Genomic DNA, 24832 nt, shown 5'->3' with positions numbered 1-24832 from the left:
TCCGATCTTGGTTTCGGGGACTTTTTTATAATATTCTCCGATCTTGGTTTCGATGACTTTTCTATTATATTCTCCGATCTTGTTGCCTCTCATTAATTTTTGTGACGCATTTTCTTAACTTCTTAACGGTAACTGTCAAGTTATGTACTTGATAGTAGCCGGCTAATAGGTAACTTAGTAGAACGTGTTAAGTAACTTTTCAGTAAACTTGAAGGAAAAATCTTCCCCTCGCTTGTTAACTTTTGTCACCCTTATGATAACGTTTACTAATTTATTTCTGCAACTTCTTTCCCTGATCTTTTTAAATACAAATTTTCCCCCGTATTTTTAATTACTATATTTCCCTGATCTTTTTAAATACATCTAGCACATTGGCAAATATATCGTATGTATCTGTGCTTAGAAAAAAAATGCACACTTTTAATTACCAGCCTGGAACTGACAAGTTATGTATATGCAAAGCTGATAACTGCTACACTTTTCAAAAGATATTTTATATTGTGGTGTTCAATTAAAATATAAAGCATTCAGAATAATTTTGCCGACATTTTAAAAGCCGCCCTATGAAATACTTGGAACAAAGTAGATTTCATTTAACCTTTAGAATCATTTCTACTTTGTAGTGGTATGGAAAATGACTTTAAATCAAATTTGCATTAAAAAAAAGAAAATAATACATTAAAACATAAACTTTTCTAAGACTGAAATAAATTTTACAAAAAAGTGTTGGTATTCGGCAGCCCTGTTCTTGAAAGTTGACTTTGTAAAGCATATTAAGTTACTTTCGTGAATTTGAAAAACAAATTGTAATGAAATATATAAATGCATTAAGATAGTATGTAGAAATCTTATTTATTTATTGATTTTACTAATTTGAATTGATTTTGATATTTTATTCATTATTAAAGCAGCTCTTCGTCAAAACGCTTATTTTCCCAAAAACGAAAAAAAAAAAAATCAGAAGCAAAAAATCGGAAATTTTTCTCTAAAGGGAAAGAATTGGGATTAGCATTGCGTATACGGATATAAAGTATAATTTAATAAGAAACGAAATCTCTTTATACGAAATCATCTGAATAAAATGCGATTTTTTTTTTTTGAAGACGTCGATGATTCATCTTTTTTTTTTTTTTTACGAAATTGAATCATTGACATCTCAGTAGAGCATTGAATTGTAATCTATGATAACACAGTCCACTTCAAGCATAATAGTTTTTGTTGTTTTTCTCAAGATTGCATATGAACTCATTTACAAGTAAAAAATGTAGCACATTCATTGCAATTTTTAAAAAAGAGTTAAGATATTTATTTGTTAACTTTTGTTTCTTCCAATTTTATAGTAATCTACGTCACACGTGACGTATTCGGATCTGTTTCGTTTTTATTTTTTTTGTTGCTTCTATTAAGTATGATATAATGAGGGATTACTGTTACATCATTATTTTTCAATGTAATAAGCTTCGTTATAAAACGTATATTTATATTTCTACTTCGCCATAGGCAAGTGTGGTTCAATAATTGATAGTATTTTGTTAAAAGACTATTCTAACTATTATTATTATTGTCTGGCTTTAGTTTTTCAATTATCTTGGTTATGTAATGCACTCCACATGAACTTCTTTTGTCTTCCAGAAAGTGCAATAAAACAAAGTGACTGAATATTATTTTATAAGACTCTAAAGGTTAAGGAACAAATTCTTACAAGCAAAATGTTTCGCACAGATATCGCAGTGGCGAAACTCGTGTACAAAATTAGTGGAGATGAATTTCTTCCTTATGTATGTATTTCTATCTTTTTTCTTTCAGTAAGGCAACCAATGGACCCGTCTTGCGTGGATGCAAGACAAGGGCGCCAGTAGAGGAATGCAGAAAGCTCTGTTACCCACCTCCACGTCCCAGAAGAGCCCCTCTATCAAGAATCACTTGAAGAACTGCATCGACGATGGTTACTGCTCTTCTACAAGTACGCCCAAGTCCTCAGGTCAGCACCAATCTCTTTTCTTTTTACATTACAGAAATGGCTATCATTTTCAATAGCAGTTATTTTGTATCTGTATGCAAGCGTTATTACGCATTATGTTTCGGTTTAAAGTTCTAGAACTTCTGAGAAGGGTAGGGTGCATCTGGACGTCTCGAAATCACGTAGCAATGCAGAGTCGGAGATGCTTGCCTAAAGGGGTAGATGAAGATTGCGCGGGAATTCGAGGAATTTGATATGAGCCTAGATTACTCCAAAATATTCGAATTTCCGTGAGTCGTAAATGACAGGCAGTGCTGGATTACCCATCGGGTCAGACTAGGCCATGGCCTGAGACCCCCAATGATTAAGGGCCCCTTTAAAGTGAATTTTTTGAAAATGATTTTCAAAAAATTAAGAAAAAGCAATGATATAGTAGCGTTGATTTTGTAAAGTTTTAATAAATTTCAATTTTTTTTCAAAATGTTACGATTATTTTTTAGTTCTAATTTAACAAAAGAAAGTAAAATTCAATTTATTATTATTTATTTTAATTTTAAATATGCTTTCTTAAATGAAATATATATAAATACTTTTATATTTGAATAAATAAAAAAATATACGAGGAAAAAAATTTAATCTAAGGGCCCCAAAAATTTGAATGGCCTAGGGCCCCGTGTACCCTTAATCTGGCACTGATGACAGGTCTGTATTACAGTCAATAAAAAAAAGATTCGAACTTTTTCTTTTATCTATGTTCCTTTAGTTTTTGCACATTCATTAATGAAACAAATGTTCACTTACTGTCTTTTCCTTTATGATACTTCTGCAAACATCACCGTTTAAAGAAAGCATTACCGACCCTGCATTGCTGCCTGATTTCGAGTCTTTAGCATACACCTTACCTCTCTTAGAAATTCTGAAACATTTAGCTGAAACATCTTGTATATACAGTTAATCTTGTATATCATGAAAATAAAGGGCTACATTCAAACAGGGCCAGATTAAGGAGAGGTGTCTACTAACTCAAATGGAAGATTTTTTTAACAATTAACAATTTTAACAATTAACAATTTTAACAATTAATAATTTTAACAATTAACAATTTTAACAATTAACAATTTTAACAATTAACAATTTTAAGAATTAACAATTTTAACAATTAACAATTTTAAGAATTAACAATTTTAATGATTAACAATTTTAACAATGAACAATTTTAACAATTAAAAATTTTAATTTTGATAAATAGCTTAAACTTCAATTTTAATTGAATTTTTTTTAAAAATTTTTTAACTTTTTAAAAAGAGATCATTTTTAAATTTGTAAAAACCAAGAAGAGACAATTTAATAAAAAATAAATTTCTTTTGAAATACTCATAACTTTAGGGTGTAAAATAAATTGTTATTTTATTGTTAAGTAATGTAGATTGTAAAAAACTATATTATTTATTAAAAATAATATTAAACAATCAAATAAAGAAGAACAAATTGTAATTCAAATTCAGTGACAAATTATAATTCAAATTTAATCTATTAAAAAGAATCAAAGTAATATTTTTTTAAAAACAAGTATTTGTTACAGTAAGCATAATTTAACCTACAAGAACAATTTATCCTATGTGTATGTAATTTTTAACCATGCAATTTTTTTGATGCAGAATAGCTAAAAAAATTTTTAGGCACTCTAATATGTTTAGGAAAATAGGGATAACACAAATATCATTCAAGAATGAATAATTAGAATTAGGTTTTAAAAGTTCTGTGTAAAATAAAAAATAAGGTACATAAAAATGGATTTTCAAAAAAAAAAAAAAAAAAAAAAAAAAAAAAAAAAAAAAAAAAAAAAAAANAAAAAAAAAAAAAAAGTGAAAAAAACTTTTAACTTTCTTATACTATAATTAAGTTTCATTCGTTTTAACTATACTTATAGTACCTACAGCTAAACATATGTATGAATAATTTCTTGTTTCTTCCCGAGTACAGGAAAAAATAAATTTTTCCAGAAAGAAATAGTGAGGAGTGCAAAACATTTTTAGTAAAGTGTTAAATTCTCCAGTTCTTCTTTTCACTAAAATTAAAAGTTTAGAATAAAAATAAATAAAAGCTTGTTATTGTTGTGGGGTATATGCAGTTTTATTTCATTGTTGTTTATCTTATTCAGTTTCTAGGACACGAGCTCAACTGAGTCGTAGTCAAAACAATCGAATGATGCATAAAATAATGCGGACAATACGAACGTTTGCTATAAAAAACTACGCACGTGTTATCCAAGCTATAAAAAAAACTACACCAAACTGCTCTTTAAAATGAATTTAAGAAATCGTGTTTGCTAAATTTAAAATTCTAGTTTATGTTCGTTGAATGATTTCTTTTTAACGACTAAGGACGATCAGCATTATGGAATTTTTGAAATATCATTTTTTTTTTTATATTTCTATCAAACATAAAAAAGACAATAGTCTAAAACCATTTCTCATTGTTGCCGTCGCAGTTTTATTTGTTATGAAAATCACATGGTATGGTTTCTTAACCCTTTCGGTATTAATGACTGTATACGTCACAGAGATTGGATTTCACTTTCTATTGTGGCATTCTCGGTTCCCAATTTTTTCTGTCCCAATTGGGAACCCTAGAGCAGCGGTTCCCAATTTTTCGGCTATGCAACCCTAAATAATTAACCTTTTTTCAGCGGAACCCCTATTTTTTATACTAAGTACGAAAATTTGCGGATTAATTTTTAAATTTTATAGATTATTTAATTTTATAGATAATTGGTTAATTGTGAACGCATTAGCCAATATACGACTATACTTTATTATGAATATTATTTACTACTTTATTATTTTAATAATAAGAGGCAACTGTGGTAGTTCAGAGAAATAGAGAGTTCGCCATTCAATGAAGTAACCTAGGTGTGAATCCCAGTGTTGGCTGGTTGATACGAATTCTGCTCTCGGTTTGCACTGACCGTATTGCTGGAGTAAAATATTTTTTTTATTTCCAATGAGCGGCACAATCAGTCTTCCCGATAGGCAGACCTAGTGCGTTCTCCAGAAGTGGTATCTACTCTTTCAGGACCACCACAATGGGTGAGATACCGTTGGCCATGTTAATTTGGACGTCTAGTTTCTGCCACACTAGATGGCAGCAGCACCGAGACTCTATTTGGATGCTAAAGTGCACTAGGAATTTAATTTTGCCGGAAATGCCAAGAGCCAATAAGGCATTGCAGGGATCTGTAACATGCCGCTCATACGACATGGCAGCTGAGGATTTTCTGCATCCCGAAAATCCGGTGTCTGAGCCGGGGATCGAACCCGCAGACTTGGGCTCAGAAGGCCGACGACAAACCAACTGCGCCACCCAACCACCTGGAGTAAAATATACTATCAGTGATATACGGATCATTGGTTGTTGAATTAACCGTAGGAGATTTTCGTAGTTTTTCCCTCCATGTAACGCAAATGCGGATTAGTTCCATTAAAGAGTCCTTTTTTATTTTTATCTCCTTATCCTAATGAAGGATTTACCTTGTCTTCTGTGTTAGGTTCAAAAGTGCACGACTATGCAGTTTAGCATTGATAGTCGTTAACTCAGAACTGGGTCAGCTGCTCAACACCGGTTGTAAAATATAAGAGGAAATAATTTTTTTTTATCATTAAATTAGGTTTCATGTCCGACTGTTGATTTCTTAATCCAGGAACCGAATCTAGTCTAGTAATTTATTTTTAGCGTATTTACATAAGCTGAAAATTAATAAAATAAGTTGAATTATGATTTTCATTCATTTGAAAACTATCCAAAAATTGTTTTAAATGCTGAAAATGATTATTTGGGAAACATGCAGTTTCATAAATGAATCTAGTTATTTTAATGTGAAAAAAGCTCTATAGTAAATACTATTGCAATTTGTTTTACAAAGACATGTTCTTTTCATTATTTTTTCAATACGTTATTATTAGAAGAATTTTTTTTCAAAAAAAATTCTTTCTTTCTTCGATTTTGTGATAAACATATTTCAGAGGTATATAGCCTATTTACTCAAAATTATTAAGAAGTAAATAAGTTATACCACATTTAATACAAAATATAGATTATATGGGATAAAATATGTAAAAATTTGTACATTTGAGTATAGTATAAAAATCATTTAATTGGTTAAATTTGCTTTTCAGTTTTGTATTTTTGCCAAATGATTGTTAATAAGACTATAATTTTGAAAACCAAAAAGTTTCGGTAAACTATTACCACTTGAGCAAAAAAGTTACCAAATGAACGGTTTAAGTACCACAAATTTTGGCTTTTAATTTCAGAGTTATGGTTGTTTAATTTTTTTATTAGATAATTTGCGGACTAACTAGAAAATTAGAGAAAGGAAACTATTTTTTGCCTTTTTTTGTCACTCCATTGAATCTGCAGATTAACTAGATATTCTGAAGAATAACTAATTTCTACATTTAGCGGTTACTTGTAAATAATACGACAAGATATATGGCAATGAAGCAATAAAGAAAACGAAGGAAATAAAAATAAAAATATGACCACCGAAGCCGTCCTCTTCAGGGGGTACCGGCCTTGGAAGCCATAAAATAAACTCTTTTCTATTGAGATAGAGGACAAATGCCAAAATTAGCTCTCACAGTACCCCGAAGGTCTTGTAGAAGTCCAGGAAAAAATACAAGAAATACAAAAAACCCAAATCAGACAAGAAATTCAAACAAAATCTTGAGAAAATAAAAAAAAAATTATTGAAATTTTCTTTTCTTTTTCGTGTGAATTTCGATAGTTTTTTATAACCTGCTTTGTCGTTTGAAATAACAGATTCTCTCAGTTAGTGGACTTTTTTTTTTTTTTTTAAAAGCAAAAAAAAACCTTTTGAGCAAAAAAAAAAAATTGTATTAACTTTTTTTAAATGATAAGTATACATATCTGCCATTATCAATAATAAGCTTAATAATCATAAATGATAAATAACGACCATCTACTTAACCTTGAAAAATAAATCAGCTTAGCAACACTATAAGTAACCAATGATACTTTATCAACAATCGGATCTTTCAGTTCATTTTTCATTATTAAAAGAAAACTCCTTTCCTGGAAAAACAATAAGAAAGCTTGAAGTCCTATCAAATAAAATCTGAAAATTCATTTCACATTGAACTAAAAAACGAAGATCAAATACATGTTTTCAATATTATAAATCAAAGCAGTATTAATGTTATTTTGAAATATTTTTTAATAGAAATATAGCTTGAAATAAACATCAATTTTGATATTTATCAAAAACTGGAATCTAAACAAATCATTAAATTATCTTATTAAATTATTATTTTTAAGGAAAAATAACACAAAATTATTCGCATTGAAACTTCTAGCGTTTTATTATATGCATCAATTCAATTCAAAACCTCAACTTATTATATATCAAGTGAAACAGAAAATTGTTTTCTAGTAAATTATAATGTTTTTTTTTTTTTTGAATTTTTAGTTTTTAAATAATGCCAGGTGTTTGTCACACTCATAACCACTATAACGTCTCTAATTTTTAACAAATTTCAATGAAAATTTAGCAGCAATTATATTACCAATATAGTTTTCGTTGAACGCGAAATTTTTTTATCATTGGAAGAATTCGAAAAGATTATTAGATTCAGAAAAGACTATTAGATTTAGAAGCAAATTTCAAACTTCCACAATTCTAATTTTCTATTCAAAACTCCAAATTATTTTAATTCAATCGATTCATAAAGTTGCTTTCTAATCGAATTAATATCGAATTAAAAGATATTACTCTTATTTTCAAAATTTAGTTGGTATTTTTTGCACCAGATGGCCTTTAATCACAAAGCAGTGTTTATGACATTCGTGACCACTATAATTGCACTAGTTTTCAACAGTTTTGAATAAAAGTTTAACAGCTTGTGTTAATAATATTGTTTCCGTTAAACGATTTTTATTTTTTATTTTCAAAATATTTAAAAATAAATTTGTACTTTAAAAACGATTTTTTATACATGAATTGCACAGTGGTGTGTATGAACTTCAACATTATTGTTCTCTTTTCCAAGTGTTCCCCGTTCGTAAAATTGTAATCGAGTTAAAATTGTTTTAAAGTGCCATCTTAATCATAAGTAATACTAGATCTGAAAATAACCACTCCTCATGTGGCAAGCCAAAGAAAAAGAAAAAAGGTGGTGACTTAAATTAAACTTTTTCCCATGTTTTTTTTCTTTTAATATTTTTTTCGAAAATCGTTTAAAGCGAAACATTTATCAAGGCAGGAAGATTCTGGGAAGCAGAATTTTCAATAAAATATGCAATGCCTCCATTAAAAATTTCGATCCTTCAGTTTCCATCAGTTTGGGATGGAAAGATTCATGTGAAAGGAAAGTTTTTTTTTTAAACAATTCACATATTTCAAAGTTCATATTCAAATTCATATTCAAAATTTTGATCCTTCTGTTTCCATCAGTTTGTGATGAAAGATTCATGTGAAAGGAGAGTTTTTTTAACAATTCACATATTTCAAAGTTCATATTCAAATTCATATTCAAAATTTCGATCCTTCAGTTTCCACCAGTTTGTGATGGAAAGATTCTTGTGAAAAGGGAGCTCCTTAATAATTCACATATTTCTAAGTTCATATTCAAATTCATATTCAAAATTTCGGTCCCTCAGTTTCCATCAGTTTATGAAGGAAAGATTCATGTGAAAGGAGAGCTTTTTTTTAACAATTCACATATTTCAAAGTTCATATTCAAATTCATATTCAAAATTTCGATCCCTCAGTTTCCATCAGTTTGTGATGAAAGATTCATGTGAAAGGAGAGTTTTTTAACAATTCACATATTTCGAAGTTCATATTCAAATTCATATTCAAAATTTCGATCCCTCAGTTTCCATCAGTTTGTGATGAAAGATTCATGCGAAATTAGAGTTCTTTAACAATTCACATATTTCAAAAGTTGCCACTGTTATATATCAAATGTATTTTGCCTTCCAGAATACTTTTAAATAAAAATACTGGAATTAAAGAACTTCTACAAAATTCTGTCACACATTTATAATATTTTAATAATTGAGTTAACTTTTTATAGCCGTAGATTATTTCTAATATGATTTTTTTGAAATATATATACTTTAATCCAAACAAAAAAAAGGTTTACAAAGAGTAGATATTTAATGAAAAGGACCAATAGATATCGGAGATCGACTCATTAAATCAGAGGAAAAGTAGCCACTAAGTTATTAGAATCCACTGGCCGCTGGCAGCCAACTGAAAATTTAAATTTTCAGCTATAAGTAATACCGAGCAATCTGAAAACGGTCTATACCGAAATGGACTGATTGTAAGGATACGGTTCTCAGTAGACCACCGAACTCAAGCAAATCTGGCTGAGGTCAATGAGCGGGTGGGTGACTACTTTGATTACTCTACCATAAGCCGAGGTGTGCATCCCCTCTGAAAAGGATCCAAATTGTGATGGATCCTCAGGGATGTTTACCAGGCTTTCAAAAAGAGTCCATAGCGCAGCTCTAGTGCGACGTTAATTAAGTAGAATAGTACTGCTACTAACAGGAAAACTCAAAAGTAAATAAATTATGAAATTATATACATTTAATAGGCTTTTATATAAGCAATGGAATTTTTTTGCTTTTGTTAATTAAATCGATTAAATCTCAAGAAAAGGAAGATGAACAAAAATTTTAAAAATATGTTAAATAGTTAGTGATCTTCGAAAAAAATATAAAAACTGCTAAATGTATTTAAAAAAATTACTTCGAAAAGAGTTTTTTTAGTTTTAAATTACATAGATTAGAACTGATAGGTAAAAAATTAGGTTTTAAATAGGTATTATATTAATTAATAAAACAACGAAAAAAAATAGTACGGTACTATAAAAGAAGAAAGGCTATGAGTTATTGTTTTTCTGCTCAGCCTAATAGTTACTCAAAATATTGTTAATTATCGGAATTATATTAGTATTAAAATATAAAATTCACAAAAATTTTTTATTCATTCATGTTTAAAACTTTATCAGTAATTGATTTTAAAATTAAAGAAATTTCAATGATGAATAACTGTTTCTTATACATCTAAATAACTGCAGATTTGAAAAATTATTGTTTGAATGAATTTATTTTTAAAGCAGGAAAAGACACATTTTTTTCATGCTGTCTTTGATAACCATAAATTACCAAACGAATATAATCATATAACCTTTGATAACCATAAATTATTAAGCGAATATAACCATATAACCTTTGATAACCATAAATTTTTCAACGAATATAACCATATAACCTCCGATTACCATAAATTAATAAACGAATATAACCATATAACCTTTGATAACCATAAATTATTAAACGAATTTAACCATATAACTTTTGATAACCATAAATTATTAAAGGAATATAACCATAAAACCTTTGATAACCATAAATTATTAAACGAATATTACCATATAACCTTTGATAACCATAAATTATTAAACGAATATAACCATATAACCTACGATAACCATGTATTATTAAGCGAATATAACCATATAACTTTTGATAACCATATATTATTAAACGAATATAACCTTTGATAACCATAAATTATAACCAAAAATTAATATCATTCGAGAACTTTTGACTGTATATTTTCATTGAACAATGCGTATGTCTAAACATTGTTCTAAGAATGTGTGTTTCGCAGTCACTATAAACTTTCTAATTCTTAATTGTTCATTTTTTCTAATTTTCAATGTATTTGATTAAAAAAACAGTTTGTATTTAATTAACGTAGTTAGCTTTTACAGTTTTAAATTAATTAAGATGATGAATTTAAAAAAAAAATGAACTTTAAACGATGAATTGTTTTTCTATTCTAACATAAAAATGCTTATAACACCATTGCATGCAAGACTTTCATTTCGCATTTTATTCTTATAAGATATCCAAATCATGTAAATGTGAGGGGAGAAAAACTTAAAAAAGGCCAGAAAATTCATTATTTTGAAATCATAAATATTTTGAAGCTTTATTAAAATAAGATATGTTAATGAGTAGCAAAATTTTTGGCATACAGATACAAAATTCGTTTATCCAAAAGTAATTCTATGCAAAATAAAACTTTTAGTATATATTTTTTCATTTTATTTTATTTAATAATACTCGAAAAAAGTTTGAATTGTAAGGTCTACAATGTCTGACATCATTTTAAAGAAGGAATGTAATTCTACATGACAAAATACGAAATTTGAACAAAATCGGCCGAATAGTTCCTGAGAAATCTAACTTTAAGTATCTGATATCTTTTTGAAATTCAATTTCTCAGGAACTGTTCGGCCGATTTTGCACAAATTTTGTATTTTTCCATGCCAACCACCTGTTTATTCAAGATATTCTTGTTGTTCTATTTTTACATAAAAATGATTAAAACTCCAGTATATGCAAAACTTTTATTTCACATTTTATTCTTATAAAATAGCCAAATCATTTAAATGAGGAGTAAAAAAAGCCTTAAAATGTCCGGAAAACTCCTTATCTTACAATAATAAATATTATTAATCTTTTTGAAAGTATTTTCTAATGAGTAAGAACGGTGTTTTCGCAATTAAAAAGCTATAGAGTTTCAAATTTCTTACAATTTTAGATCGAGATGAGCAATGCAAGAAATTTAAAACTTTATCAAAAATGATTTTGTAAGATAAAAAATAAAGTCATTTATTTCCAACTAACTAAATTCTCATTAGTGAAATCATTAATTGAATTTAGTATCGAATTCTCAGCATACTTCGTTTACTGAATGTTTCTAATATTAATTGCTATTTTAATTGGTCTGAGAAATTAATCTTTTTAATAATCATCACATCTATAAGTATTAAAATATTTCTTAATGTTTTTTCTTAAATTTATTCTGTATTGATAAAACTGGAAATAAAAGTGAAAAAAAATTTTTTTTTTAAAAAAATGTTCTCTTATCTAGTAATTATGTAAGTCTTATATTAAATAATAGAACTAATTTTATCTTTTATACTATAGCCTTATTTAATTTAATTCACATATTTAATTTTTATATTTAAAAAGTGGTAATGAATTTTATAAATTTCGTTTTAATTCTTTCATTTTCGGATCGAGATAAACAATGCGAGAAATTTGAAACTTCATTAAAAAGGATTTTAAAAGATAAAAAATAAAATTCTTTATTTCCGTGTAACTAAATTCTCATTTGGGGCCGTTCAAAAAGTACGTACACAAAAAGGAGAAATTTTAACCCCTTCCCCCCTTCGTACATTACCGTACATAAGGTCTTACTCCCTTCCCCTTAGAGTACGTACATTTTATTAGTCTACCCCCTTTTTTATAAGTCAAATTTAAATTTGGTGTATGCTTATAATGTACTTACTTTGCGTAATACCTCCCCCCCCTCCCCAACGTACAAAACCGTACAAAATAGCAAATCCCCCCCCCCTTCGGGATGTACGTACTTTTTGAACGGCCCCTTTGTGCAAATATCATTTTTATTTAGTATCAAATTCTAGTCATAATTTGTTTACTGATCGTTTTTGAAATTTCAATCGCTATTTTAATTGGTCTAGGAAATTAATATATTTTATATTAATTGTCACATGCATAAGCATTAAAAGATTTCATAATGTTTTTTAAAATTTTTTTTAAGCTGTAGAGCATGAAATAAAAGTTGGAAAAATGTTTTTCGAAAGGTGCTCTCCTATCTATTATTAAACAATAAAATATTCATTAGTATTATAAATCTGATACTAAAAAATAGAAGCATTTTTTCTCTAATGCTAATACATTTGTTGTATGATATTTTTACATTTTAGAAATTTTAGAAATTGAAATTATGCGTAAATAGCTTTTGATAATATGAGTTTTTGCCATTTTTTCAGTTTCCCATAAAGCTGAGCTCACTTACATCAGTTATTACTTATTATTACTTCCCCCTAAAAGTAAGCCGATTATATTAATTATTGACATTTTTTCAGTTTCCCATAAAACTGAGCTCACTTACATCAGTTATTACTTATTACTTTCCCCTAAAAGTTAATCCGATTATATTAATTATTGACATTTTTTCAGTTTCCCATAAAACTGAGCTCACTTACATCAGTTATTACTTATTATTACTTTCCCCTAAAAGTTAAGCCGATTATATCAATTATTGACATTTTTTCAGTTTCCCATAAAACTGAGCTCACTTACATCAGTTATTACTTATTATTACTTTCTCCTCAAAGCTAATCCGATTATATTAATTATTAACATTTTTTCAGTTTCCCATAAAACTGAGCTCACATCAGTTATTACTTATTATTACTTTCCCCTAAAAGTTAATCCGATTATATTAATTATTAAAATTTTCTCAGTTTCCTATAAAACTGAGCTCACTTACATCATTTATTACTTTATTATTACTTTCCCCTAAAAGTTAATCCGATTATATTAATTATTAGCATTTTTTCAGTTTCCCATAAAACTGAGCTCACTTACATCAGTTATTACTTATTATTACTTTCCCCTAAAAGTTAAGCCGATTATATTAATTATTGACACTTTTTCAGTTTCCCATAAGACTGAGCTCACTTACATCAGTTATTACTTATTATTACTTTCCCCTAAAAGTTAAGCCGATTATATTAATAATTGACACTTTTTCAGTTTCCCATAAGACTGAGCTCACTTACATCAGTTATTACTTATTATTAATTTCCCCTAAAAGTTAAGCCGATTATATTAATTATTGACATTTTTTCAGTTTCCAACGAAAATAAATACGGTTAAAACTTTTCGATTCGCTGATGTAGTTCCCGAGATATGTGAAATAAGTTGAAAATAAAATGCACATTAGGAAACCAAACTTCTGACTGCTCTCCTGACAAACTATCGGGACATTATTTTCCAGATTGCGGCTTTCATATTTCTTATAACCATTGAAAAAAGGTTATATTTATTCAGCAAAAGTATAATCTTATGTCTGATTTTGTAATTTAAACAAAAGTTACCATTAATTAATTAGCATATTTTACACTTATAAGTCACTTCTTTGAAATATTATGATCAGCACTTAGTTTGCTAAAACTCCAATCGTTAGATCAAAAGTTATTCAGGGTGATACCTTTTTGAACTGTCTGCACTTCACATTCTTACATGCCTTATTTGGCAATTTAATCAATCTTTAGAAATTTTATTCGTATCACTAAATAACAGTAATTAATTAACTTAATTACTAGGTTAATTAATTGTAATTAGACTAATTAAGTACAACCCTCTAACTCTTAAGTTTGTCTCTTTAGTAAGTAACAGTTCGATAATTAGATAAAAAGTTATTATGGCGCTCCCTATTTCATTTTGCGTTCTGTACATATCTTAAATATTATACTTTAATTTATTTTCAGAAAAATTATAACATATTTTTAGATTTAAATGCACATTTTTTTTGTTAAAAAATACATAGTTTTAAATTTGGAATATAAATTTTTTTTTTCAAAAAAAATCTAATAACAAATAACTCTAAAGCTACATTAAAATGTGGATATTATTCTATTCAAAGTAAATGAAAAATTACTGCGAGTTCAGTAAAATTAAATTTTTATTTCAATTTGTATATTTTTTTTACAGGAAGTTTTGTTATACCATTGTAAATGATTTCTATAATTTCCCCTCCTCACCTGTATATGCTTACCCCTTCTTACGAAACGTAGAAATTTAAGTTTTATTTCTTTTTAATTTGATTTTCATCTTCTTTTTTTTTTTTTTCGTCTGATTTTGTTTATAACATTGTTTGATTTCATTGCATTGCCTACTTTTATTATGCAAGAGGTTGTCAAAGTATAACCACTTTAATAGATCCGGAAAAAAATATATTATGGTTTTGTTTTAAATTTTGTTATAATTGAAAGAAATTAAAGCTAAAAGACACTTTGTATTAAGCAAAATAATAATTTTCATTACATTAAAAAACTCAATTTAAAAAATAATTATATTGTCATTAAAACGCGTTAAAAATTGTTTTCTTGTACTTCATAAAAGATTGAAATGTAAGATTTTCTTAGAATAAATCATTTCTACAACGGAAAGAAGTACCGCCTTCTTCCTAAATTTGTTTTCCTCTCTAAATATTTCGGACATGCTTTCTTAGGTGAAAAAATAAAGAAAGCTCTAAAAATAAAACATAAAAATTTGTCAGAAAGTTTCCAATTTTTGCGGAATTTTTTTTTTTCTACCTATTTCCAGTTAGATTTTATTTGAATATTATCAAAACTACTTTACTCTTGTAATAATTAGAAAGCTGAGAGGAAAAGGTTTAAAGTGGATTTGAAAAAATGTTTTTAGCTTTAGTTTCAATCTTATTTAACTAAATAACATTAATTTATTTTGTCGAGTTATTATTCTTAGTGATCTTAGTCGATGAAGGCATTAAGTGACTATATTTCTATGGGGAAAGATCTTGTTTTAGTTTTCTTGCACTAAATAGCATTAATTTATTTTGTGGAGTTATTAAACTTAGTAATCTTAGTGGATGAAGGCATTAAGTGACTATATTTCTATGGAGAAAGATCTTGTTTTAGTTTTCTTTAACTAAATAACATTAATTTATTTTGTCGAGTTATTAAACTTAGTGATCTTAGTGGATGAAGGCATTCATGAAAGATTTAAAGTGGATTTGAAAAAAAGGTTTAAAGTGGATTTGAAAAAAGGTTTTTAGCTTTAGTTTCAATCTTATTTAACTAAATGACATTAATTTATTTTGTCGAGTTATTATTCTTAGTGATCTTAGTCGATGAAGGCATTAAGTGACTATATTTCTATGGGGAAAGATCTTGTTTTAGTTTTCTTGAACTAAATAGCAATAATTTATTTTGTCGAGTTATTAAACTTAGTGATCTTAGTGGATGAAGGCATTAAGTCACTATATTTCTATGGGGAAAGATCTTGTTTTAATTTTCTTTAACGAAATAACATTAATTTATTTTGTCGGGTTATTAAACTTAGTAATCTTAGTGGATAAAGGCACTAAGTGACTATATTTCTAGGTGGAAAGATCTTGTTTTTGTTTTCTTTAACTAAATAACATTGATTTATTTTGTCTAGTAATTAAACTAAGCGATCTCACGGAATAAAGGTACTGGCTGTGCTATTAGAGCGTGAGAAGGTGCTAAATAACTAAATTTTAGCGCTTTCAGAGAGGAGAAAGGGTCCAATCTTATTGGGAGACTATCAGCCAATGAGTAATCTTGGTAAACCTGTCTTTAGGCAGTCAATTAAAATGCCAAAAATGAAAACGCTATGAGTATAAGGGAGTTATAGATATCGCTGTTAGAAAACATACAGACAAGGAGAAAAATAATCTTCATTTCTTATTATCAAAGAAAGTTTAACTTAATAATATATAAACTTAACAAAAGCTTAGCATTATAAGCTTAGATTTAATTTAGTCTAATCGGACAAAATATTAACTACAATTTCCATCAACTATTTGATTAAACTTGAAATGTTGCATCAGTGAAAGTTTGGCAGCATATATACATAAAGCATATGATTATGAAATAGTCAATTTTTATTTAAATGATGAAAAAACTGTCCAGAAGGAAGATATAATTTTTAAAAGCTAATTTTATTACTTGTCCGAAACTAATTATTTAATGTTGTGTCTCTAAAAATTTTACGGTATTTTGTGGGTAATTGATAAAAAATTGTTAAAATTCAAGATATAATTTTTCAAAATTGATGTTTTAAAATAAACCTTTGAAATGATAAAAAAACTTTATATTTTCTTTATATTCATATATATATTTTCTTTAAATTCATTTTATCAAAGCTGATTATTTAATATTGCGTCTCTGAAAAAATGACTGCATTTTGTGTGTAAGACATACAATTGTGAAACAGTCAACCCTTTTTAAAGTGAAAAAAAAGTTTCCAAAATCTAGATAAAACTCTTATTTGTTATTAATTTATTACAAAGTCAGAATGTTTGCACCAGAATTTTTAAATAATGTTTACATACAATGTAGTATTTATGTAAAATATTAATTTGCGTCGGTAATTTAATAAGTAAAACTTCTGCGCATAATTCAGTTAAATAAAACTAAAGCAAGTTATGATAAAAAAAATTTCCCCTTGTACAAAATTTTCTGTGAAAATAAAATAAGGATTTCATATATTAAAATTATATTAAATTAATGCGATGTAGAATCAAATTCTTAATGCAGGCAACAGAAGGGGGTTATCAAATTCAAAAATTATCACATAACAAAACATGTTTAATAAATATTTCATTCTTGTTTTTGCCTAATAAAGTTAAAGTATCAGAAAAAAAACTAATAATTATTATAACTTAGTCAGTACTATAATAATGTTTATAAACACTCCAATTTAAAATTTTCAATCTCAATGAGTTTTTCCACATAGAGATTCCGATTCTTAAAACGAATGCGAGGTGTTTTATCATCATTTGTTGGGCTTTGTAATTTTGAACCCAACTCAGAAGACAAGAGGGAATAGCGTCCCTAATGCAAATTCGAAATCAAGTTGTCTTATTAAGGACCTTATGCATCAAAACAACCTATGTGTTACACATAAATATTTTTAATATTAAGTAGTCCAAGATTCAAATTAAAATTTCATTTTTCATCCTATTTTTCATTCACAAAATTAAAATTGACAAGTGTACCTAAGTACACTGGATAGTTTATATTTTTTAAATTCTTTTTTTCGATTTAATAATGTTTTTTGTATTTTATGCTATTTTGTATTATTTTTGTGATACAAAATGGCCTAAGTGCAAAAGTTTAAAAACCTTCCAGGCGAAAAAAAAACATCAGAAATTTAAATTTTTTATTTTTTTAAAAATAATATTGATGTGTAATCGGAAAAATTTTTTTAGTTTTTATAAAATTTTTAAAAAAGTGTATTTTTTTTTGCTCACTGTAATGGGAGTACTATTATCACGTTGATATTAATATTTATAAAAGCATTTTGGTAAAAATAACATTAATGAATCTGTACATCAATTAAAATAAATACTTATTAGAAATATATTGTACTATAGCCATGTAGAAAACACTCAAGATTTTATATAAATAAAGAGCTTTCCCTAACTTCAAACTGTTTTACTTAAATTTTTCTCTCATTTTTTTAAGAAAAAACACATGATGTCTAAAAAATGAAAATGATTAAAAAACGTGCAGATTCTATATCTTTGCAAAGAGCATGCGGATGTGTTCCTCCATCTATTAGTATCAACAACTCCAGTATTGGAAATAAGATAAAATAGTTTTCTTTCACATGATCAATCTCTAGAAATAACTTTAGTTTAAATAAATTTTCAAAATTGTTTCCTCAAAAAAAAAAATGCTTTAAACCTTTTTTTTTAAAAACTTAAGATTCAGTTTATTTTAGCTATCACAAACGTTATAACATGAAGTTAATTTTTAAGGCAATGTCTTCTATTTATTTAAAAAGATTAAGTTATTTTTTTATAAATATTTAAATAAATTTTTTTAAAGGAAGAACTTTTAACTCTTTTTCGGACGGTGTATTTTGTATGGAAGTTTTGGTTTATTCATGTCATAACTGCTTTCCAACATGTCCTTGAGGAAGAGTAAATTTTTATAATTTTACTCGTGTGGCCTTGTCTAGATCTCTGGGGTTAAAATAAAGAAAAGCTTAGTGCCAAACATTTCTATTAATAACAAATAGCACACGGACAAACATAAATTTGAATAATTACGAGACGGAGGAAAAGGAAAGTCCGTTCTGTCTAAAGTCAGAGCATCTACTGCCTGTTCAGATGGCGCTGTGGTTGCTTGGCGATGTGGTTGCTACACTCGTGGTTTGTGTTGGCTCGCTTAAGAGCAGATCGACTTTATACAGGCTGAAATCACAATAACTATTAACTGTGGCTGTGGTGGCTATAGGGAAAGAGTGCTATGAGTCTTGGGTTCAAATCCCAGAGATGGTTGGTTGATACGCATTACGCAATCGGCTTGCACCGACCACAGTACTGATGTAAAATATCTTCAGTGGTTGACCGATCATGGGTTTGAGTCCCTTTGCAGTCAGGCTAACCATGAAATGTTTCCGTAGTTTTCCTTTCCATATAACGTTAATGCTGGTTAGTTCCTTAAAAAAGTCCTCCACGAAGGCAAATTTCTCTAAATACTTGATCCAGAAGTTCCCTTGTCTTCTGGATTGGGTCCAAAATTACAAGGCTACGGAGTTGAACATTAGCAGTCGTAAACCCAAAAAATTGGGTCGACTGTTCAACAACGGTTATAAAATAAAATAAAATGTGAAGGCTCTTGCTCAGGAGATAGACTGTTCGCCTTCTAATGAGATGAACCGGGTTCGAATCTCAGCTATGGCTGGTCGATACGAGTTTCACATCCGGCTTTCACCGACAACACAACTGACGTAAAGGTCAAAGGTCGTCAGGTTAACTGTGGGAAGTTTTCCTCTCCCTCTGCTGTGGTTTAGTTCCATTAAAAAGTCCTCCACGAAAGCAAATTGCTCCCAATGCTTGATCCAGGAGTTGCCTTGTCTTCTGGGTTGGACTCAAAATTACCAGGGTACGGAGTTGAAGAGGGCGGGATTGAACAGACATTAACTCAAAATTGGGTCAGCTGTTCAATGACGGTTATAAAATAAATTCCTGAATTACTTACATTCCTGAATTCAGGCGGACTATAGAGAACCAAAAAACGGAATGTTACGCAAGGGCGAGGGCAACAATACTTTACTATCACCACGTTGTTGAAACAATGCATTACTTTACTACCCTTTAAACCGTCAGTTCATACACTCACCTTTTAGTTCGTACTTGGAATTACCATAGATTCCATTATAAAATGGAAAATTTGACTAGAACGAGATTTATCGTCAACCACTGGGTAAAGATGAAGTAGCAAGGACAGGACAAGCAGCTGGCATGACATTGCCATGTAAAACCTGCCACAACCTCTAAAAGTGTTTATCTTATAAAATTATGTAAAAAAAATGTATACCAAAAAAATATATAAATTTTTAGGGGCATTGTTCTTAAAGAAAAAGTTAGTTAAAGTTAAATAGAACTAAAGTTGTCTAAGACATTACCTAAGTTTGAAATAAAACGATTGACCTATTGGTATGCGTTAAACACTTTAAGTATTGCTTTAAAAATTCGGAAATATTACCTTCAAAACTATTGCTTTTAGAATAGAAAATAATCAAGAATTCTATTTGTTCAACAGAAAGAAAAACCCCTTTATGGAAAAGTAATAAATTTTGAAATAAAATTCACATTCTCAGCATGTAATGATATATAGCATATCTGAATGGAAAAAGTAATTGTGTAATACGATATCTATGCTATCAATTACTATTTCTTGGCATCTCAAATTTAAATTGATACCGGATATGCTTTATATTAAATAACGTATGTTAACCTTTTTGAAAAATCATTTCTCTTCAAAAGAATTATATTTCATTGATAAATGTATCTTTTTCGAAGTATAAAAACTATCTGAGTAAAAGCGAATATTTCGTGTTGACTTACTTTAAAGAATTTAAATATCAAATTTCGGTATTAAGTTACAATTTTGTAAAACGTAAGTATGATTAAATCTTCCGAATGATATTGTTTTTTTTTACTGTTAAAATATATTAAAATGATAGAATTTTAATTTTTGAAATTAATCGTGGAATAAAGTTTCTGTACTTATCTTTCAAATTTAATTCACATTTATTTATCTCATGTTTCTAGATATATCAAATCGAAGAAATTTTATATTCAAAATGCATAAATTAAAAGCAAAATTAATTTTAATTAATATAAAAAGATATACACTTTTTACCCATCATATTTTTTTTTGGATCGACTTTTTATTGATTTCATAAAAGCTGAATTGGAAGCAAATTATCTTAAAAAAAAAAAACGATATTTAGGTGATTTCAAAAGTACATTTTTCGCCTGCCTGAACCTTAAAAAATTAAAAATAAAAAAGTTTTGTCATGCGTAAGAATGTATTAAACAATGAATTGTAGAAGAACAGTGATTGCTCAGGGGATAGAGCGTTCGCCTTCCAATAAGGTGAACCGGGTTCGAATCCTAGCGATGGTTGGTTGATACGAATTCCGCATCCGACTTGCACCGACCACAGAGCTGACGTAAAATATCCTCAGTGGCAAATGGATCATGGGTTAGAATCCCCGTTCCATCAGACTAATCGCATGAGGTTCTCGTGGTTTCTCTCTCCGTGTAATGCAAATGTGGGTTAGTTCCATCAAAAAGTCCTCCACGAAGGCAAATTTCTCCCAATACTTGATCCAGGATTTCTCTTGTAATTCTGGATCGGGTTCAAAATTACAAGGCTACGGAGTTGAACATTAGTAGCCGTATGAATTTTAAAAAGATTCTGTTAGTAAAAAACGCAACGTTGAAATTAAAGCAAAACTTTCACACTAGGGCAGTTGAATGCGGATCTTTTTTTACAGGATTTTAAAACCAATCTGACGACCAGCATCAATTGAGACAGTTTTTGCCACCCATGATTTGCAATGTCGTGACGTTTATCGGAGTCAATCCAGAAAAAAAAAAGCATTTGACCAATGAGTGACCAGTGATCGTAATGAAACGATCACAATTTTTTTTTTTTTTTTTTTTTCAGAATCAAGAATTATTTATTATTTTTTTACTTATTTTTTTTACAGTTTTTGTTAAGAAAAATTCTGAATTACAGTTCTTACCGGTTTTTTTAAAATCTTTTTTCGTGAAAACATGCAACTTCTATGTAAGATTTGTAAAATGTATAAGAACAGTTATGTATGTTTCCTAAAATAATAAATTCGGTTTCATATAACTAAGTGAGTAAAGGCAGGAGAAATATGCAACTTTGGAAATTTCGGCCAGTTTTTATTTATTTATTTATTTTTCCATAATTCGGCAGTGTGCGCATGGGAGAGCACTGTCTTGAGAGTGTAAGTTTAAACCTGTGGTGTAAATAACAACTCGGCCGCCCCGTAGCGAGGACGCTCCAGAAAAATAACACGATAAGAGTTACAATAATTTTTTTAAAATTTATAAAAAAAATTTTTTAATTCACTATACAAATACCCTGAACTAAACTTTTAATTTAATTATTATGAGACAGTCAGTCATTTCCTCCTATTCTTAAGTTTTTCATTTCAATATGAGAAGTCGGTAAGTGTATGAAATATCTCAATTTAGCACCTTTTAATAATTCTGCCTTTCCATCGCAATTACTAATGAAAATTAAAGTATATAAATTAACATAAATTAATTATTATAAATACCCGAATGTGTCTTCCTATAGTACTTTTGTTTCATATTATAGCTTTAAAAATTTTGTGTTAAGGCTAAGGTGAAGCACATATATAAGTATTGCAAGGGGAGCACATCGAATTCAATGTTGCAGCACTAGTTTAAACACACAGAAATTAAAAAAAAACCACGCATTTTATTATTGACGCATAAATTAATGAAAGAAGCTTTCTCAAGCTTTAAATGACTTTTCCCCAAAACACTATTTACAACTTCTCAGTAACTTATCCTGTTTTCAGCCAATGTTATAAAACATTTTGTAGTTTACATATAAATTTATGTACTTATGTTAAAAGGAAATTTTAATTTCGCACATAATTTTTAATAATTACTGCATATCCTAGTGTGCAAGTCGTTTTTTCAAGCTTCCGAAATTTCACGAAAATCAGATCTACCGGTAATAAAATCGGATATTAGTTTCGGAAATAACCATGCATTATAAACAATAATGCGATATGAATTACTCTGTATCAATTTACCCCTTTCAAAAACCATTTTTAATATGTTATGTATAATTAGTTTTGAATTTTCTTTGTATATGCAGGTCTATTTTAGAAATAATACTTTAAATTGCATTTAATAAAAAGTAAGGTAAGAAAAGTTTGTTTATTCAAGAGTATTTAAAAGAATATGACGCAATGAAAACTTTTAAATCATAAAGCTACTGATTTAAAGATTCCAGAACATCATCTGTGTCGGATACAGTAAAATGAACAGTGTCGTTGTGCAGATCTTCCTCTACCATAAATTCTACTTCATCCTCTACCATAAATTCTACTTCATCCCACAAAAATTCGTTTTCACGAACATCCAAAGAATTCAATATTCCAAGCTTTTTTAAAGATTTTTTCTAAGCATTTGAATCCCATTTTGCCACGCTACTCAAGTGGAAAAAAAAACACTATCTCTATGGAGAGAGCTTGTTTGCATCTAACTGCACGCCAAAGGAATGCCAAGCTATCAGCGCGAACTTGTATATCAACATCACTATGTCTTGAAACGATGCTGCATAGCCTTCATTTTGCTTGTTTCCTAATTAACAACGAAAATCAATTAACAATTAACAAGAATTCATAAAACTTACTAGGGGGCTAAGCCCCCTGTTCGCTGCCGCTCACCAACCCCGATTATTGCTTTGCAATATTGCTTCGCAATAATTGTCTTTTCCTGGCAGAAAACAATTTTTCTATTAAAGTTAAAATTATTCACTTAACATATACGTACTAAAAGGAATTCTGTTTACTTACTCTTGTGCCTCTACTTCCCACGTCTAAATATTACTCTCAAATATTACTTTACCCAAATAGTAGATCTCTTGGTGAACGGAAGCGATTTTTTGAAGTAATCATTTCTTAAAATAACACTTATATTCTTATAGCATTGTATTGTACAAACAAATTTGATGAGTTCACAACCATAATTTAATACTCTCGCTAATAGTAGCAGTACTGGAAAATAAGTTTAAATTAGGGATACAAAAGTATTTAAAGAAAAACAATACCTTTACGACTATTGTTAATTTTGTGCTGATGACCACCAAAACAATATGGAAATGAATGAGGGAAAACTGGATCCTACCACGTGATTTTCTGGCCAATAAAAATGCACCGACAACAATGGAAAACTGCGACACCATCATTAGAATTTTATATATAGTAAAATATCTTAAAATCGTAACAAATATACGCCGTTTTGTTCGCATATGAAGAAATTGATGAAAGAATAATAAATATTGTTTCTTGCAGACGATTTTGATTTGTTTAGAGAACATGTCAGCATAAAACGCGCCATTTCTAGTGGTTCGATGAAATCCAATGCTCCTGTAACGTTACTTAGTTTTTTTTCCAAGAACGAATGTTATTGAAACAAGACGAAAAATTTAGAATTCTAGTAGTAAGACTACGAAACTATAACCTATTTTTTAAACAATTTAATGATATATATAGTAAAAGATAGCACAAGTTAAATCAGTGACTGACGTGTTTGACTTCTTTAAATGCTTCATATATTGATTTGAAAGCATATTTGTATAGTTTGATAACGAAATAAAACGGAACTATATGCAGTCGCGGATGAATACTTAAATCCTATACCGCTATGGTGTTTTCTTAACTTGCAACGGAGTATGGTATCACTTGACGCATGACGTCCATGGGAATTATCATTAACTTATCGACGGCTGCCGAATTCCCACCCAACGTACCAGTGGTGTAAGCAGAATTTTTTCAAGGGGGGTGTTCATAATTCTCTGAAACTACTAAAAGAAATTCGAGTCTGTAATAAAGCACTATTATTTCCCTAATTTAGACAGCTAGACAATTTTGACTTTTTATTTAGACAATATTGTTTAGTTAAATTTTGATTTGATTTTTTAAGTTTAAGAACATAATGTAATATCTTCTAAAAAAAGCCCAATGTCATATGGGTGGGAAGTAACACTTTGAAGGCCACTTTCACATTCATCAGATTTTGTTATGCTAGAAACGTTTTCTTCAACGGAAGTATAACATTTCTGTACAACAGAAAAACTTACATTG

At 28.6% G+C, this 24832-nt stretch overlaps 1 protein-coding gene across 4 annotated transcripts in view; it reads left to right on the top strand.

The window, feature by feature from the left end:
• LOC107445150 (sodium-dependent dopamine transporter-like) overlaps positions 1-24832 on the top strand; it is a 165457-nt gene that overhangs the window by 87453 nt on the left and 53172 nt on the right. For all 4 annotated transcript variants that reach the window (XM_043053562.2, XM_043053561.2, XM_071182138.1 and 1 more), the window contains exon 2: positions 1807-1981. In XM_043053562.2, coding sequence (XP_042909496.1) covers positions 1837-1981 — 145 coding nt within the window. In that variant the 5' untranslated portion in view covers positions 1807-1836. The remainder of the gene's footprint in view (positions 1-1806; positions 1982-24832) is intronic.

This window comes from Parasteatoda tepidariorum, chromosome 6, assembly GCF_043381705.1.
Source record: "Parasteatoda tepidariorum isolate YZ-2023 chromosome 6, CAS_Ptep_4.0, whole genome shotgun sequence".
Taxonomy (NCBI): domain Eukaryota; kingdom Metazoa; phylum Arthropoda; class Arachnida; order Araneae; family Theridiidae; genus Parasteatoda; species Parasteatoda tepidariorum.
Note: the sequence above shows the minus strand (reverse complement) of the source record. Positions and strands in the feature narration are given on the sequence as shown.